Consider the following 3,153-nt stretch of genomic DNA (forward strand, 5'->3'; position numbering starts at 1 on the left):
GGAAGTAATGAGTTGTGGATAGTGAGCACTCTGCCATATAACTTAGTAACGAAGTTAACTGCCCTTTTCTTCTTCTTTCCCTGATTTACTCAGTTGTTTGGAGCAAAACACTAGGAGGATTCTTTCCAGACCTTAAAAATAAAATAGAACCCATTTTGATCTGATTCTTTCTTGCATATTCTGTCTTAGGCAAAGGGCATCAGCTGCCTCTGAGGGGTTTTCTTTCTCCAAATCACCAGAAAAGCTATGTTCTTTCCATCCACAGTCACTATTGGAAATGAAGGAGTTAAGAAGAACAGGAAAGAAACAAACCAAGTTTGAAGTCCTGAGAGAAAAAGTTGTGAACTTCATTGACAGTCTGGTGAGGTGAGTGGTTGCTCTTAAGAGCTAAAAATCTGACTATTTTCCCAAATAGCACTGATGTGATAGCATCCATACCCATTTTGGGACACTTCCCCCTAGATTAGGCTTTGTGCTTTTCAGGTTCCTCCTTCCAGCTTAGAATTGTAATTTTGATCATCTTTCCATCCTTATGAAGATGTGTAAATAAAATGACTTAGTGCATTCTTTTACAGCTAGTTCAAAAATACAGGTTTAAATTTGATCTAGTTCATTAGGCTGGGATAGGAGGGGTGGTGATGAAAACAGAAAGCATTTCCCCCCTCTCTAATAACACAGTGTTTGCATTGCACTTTATTCTCTTTTTTTTTGAATTAAATCTTTATTGTTCAGATTATTGCACTTTATTCTTTCTCTATCTCTGCTAAGAGTATGCTGGACCTGGGCCAAGCCCCAGAGCAGACTAGCCGTAATGTCCTATTTTATCCCGAGTAAAGAAAGGACTTACAATTCTAGAGAATACCTGTGCGACTCATTATCAGCACTAAATTCATGTTGAGAAATGTACTCATAGCAAACTTAGAAGTCTACCAGTCTTGCTTGTTTTTTAAAGATGATTCTTTTTTGGAAAACCCAGATCATTGCTATAGAAAAACAAGGCAACTGAGAAAAAGAAAATGACTTAATAGTTAAAGAGTAGGAAAACAAACTGTTATTTATCATTACTGATTATATTTTAATGGCAGTCTAACTCAACAGCCAGCTAGACTCTGAATAGAATCAAGTACTAAAAATATAGCAGCTCAGTTATTGAAGACAAAAAGTGGTTTTCTGATAAATTACCTGACCTCCTTGAAAGTGAAAAGTTCCATTTTCCAGGACAATGTAGGGGCAGAGTCATTGTTCCTAGTCACTGGGGAGAAATTACTAATGTCATGAAAGAGGTCCAAATGACCAACCAAGTATGACAAAGGCAGTTTACAGTGAGAGAAATGTGTCATATAAAAGTGATGCAATGCAATGTTGAACTGACCTACAAACCAGAAATGACCTTCTAGAACTCGTAGAGTTAATCTTGCCCTGCTGGCTTCCCTGTTCTTACAATTTCCTGACCCAAGTTCCTGGATCTTCCCTTTTACCAGGTTGTGACCATTGCAGTTGCTAAAAATAATTTTGCAATGAATTGTAGCATAATTTCTAAGCCGAATATCAGGTTCCTTTTTTAGTTCTCACAAATCTCAAATTGTAGGCTCTGAAACCAGACAACCATTTCCCATTTGTGATCTTTGACCTAATATGTCTGACCTTTTACCTTTCTGAGTAGTTACTAAAATAAAACTGAACATGATTGAAATATGTTGTGAAATCACAAAATTTTCCTTACTAGGATTGACTTTCTTTACTAAGATTGACTCTCCCAGGAGGAAAGAGATTAGGATTTGTAGCATATTAGAGCTAAAAGGGACCCGAGAAGTTATGTGGCTGCTAAAGCCCAGCGAGAGGCTGACTGTGGAAAGTCCCAGGCCCCGTATGATGACATCTGTCAAAAGGCCCTCGTTATTTCTCCATACTGTTGCCAAGGATCAGTCACATTACAGTTGTTCGAGAAGAGCTTGGAGTTCTGGAGGAAGGTGATCTAGAGCTGTTCAAACAAGTGATATACAAATAGACCGTGAAACTTTGCTGAGCTGGAAATTAAAAGGAAGAGAGAAGCCAAAGAGATGCTTGAAAGGAAGTGACAAAGGAAGAGATTTAAGTTCAAAAAGCTAAATGGGAAAGGGAGTGGCTAGAAAAAGTTTGAGGAAAGTCAAGATGGCCTTGTGGACATTTGGCAAACTTCAAAGCAAATACCAAGGGGAAGAAAAGAAAAATCGGACCTTCCTGAAACCACTGAAAGTAAAAGTGAAACAGTGTTGAGTGGCCACATAACCTCCCCACAACTCTCCCCTCCGACTCTGAAGGACTCATTCTTTTCTCCCATTTCCACCCCAAAGTAGAGTAGTGTTTTCATTTTAGTCTACTTTTGTTTGCAATTCAATTTTATATCAGTAGTAATTCTTTTGTACATTGAAAGGAGGGGCTCTGTTTTAAAAGAAACCGTCCACACCCGCTACCCCTAGGCCAACCAAGATTGGAAGGTGCTACCATTGGTGCTGCCTTCTCTTCCCACAGCCTGTTACTTAATGTTTTGTACTTCACTGAATTGTGATAGTTAGAAACTTCATATATAGTTTGTGGAAATTATCCAGTTAAACATATTGCTTGGGGGGAAAAAATTAAAAATAAGCAATAGACTCCAAAAGGCAGGGTTCCCAGTGTACCATGAGCCTTATTGAGACTACTGAGAGCAGAGACTAAGTTAACGGTTTTCACCAAAATACAAGCTTCAACTTTTTAGCCCTTGATACTAAGTGGTTCTACCAGTTCCCTAAAAACACCTCTCTGATCTGAATCCAAAATGAGCATGGTAGATGCTGTAGTGTCCAACTAATTGCATATTTCTTCTCACAGCAAATAAGTTGCAGAAGAATGTTTCTGTGCCAATCTCCAGGTTTATAGTTGTTGTTCCCTTAATGTAGCCCAGTGGAAACAAAATATAGGCAAATATATTACCTCTGATGGAGATACTTTGAGGATATTAAAAAAGACTTTTTCCCTTAGGAATTCTAAACATCGTATCTAATAATAGACAAACATGGTAATTAACCATACCTCCACTACGCTTCCCATTGGCTAATCAGGGCGATATGCAAATTAACTGCCAACAAAGATGGCGGCTGGCAGCCAGGGAGCTGAAGTGAACATGAGGCTTGC

The 3,153-nt window shown here is 38.7% G+C and overlaps 1 protein-coding gene across 5 annotated transcripts in view; it reads left to right on the forward strand.

Annotated features, from left to right (window-relative positions):
* The window catches only part of ORC3 (origin recognition complex subunit 3), a 70,688-nt gene that overhangs the window by 60,308 nt on the left and 7,227 nt on the right, over positions 1–3,153 (forward strand). For all 5 annotated transcript variants that reach the window (XM_015570322.1, XM_006773489.2, XM_006773490.2 and 2 more), the window contains one exon: positions 266–366. In XM_015570322.1, coding sequence (XP_015425808.1) covers positions 266–366 — 101 coding nt within the window. The remainder of the gene's footprint in view (positions 1–265; positions 367–3,153) is intronic.

The sequence above is a fragment of the Myotis davidii genome, unplaced genomic scaffold, assembly GCF_000327345.1.
Source record: "Myotis davidii unplaced genomic scaffold, ASM32734v1 scaffold185, whole genome shotgun sequence".
Taxonomy (NCBI): domain Eukaryota; kingdom Metazoa; phylum Chordata; class Mammalia; order Chiroptera; family Vespertilionidae; genus Myotis; species Myotis davidii.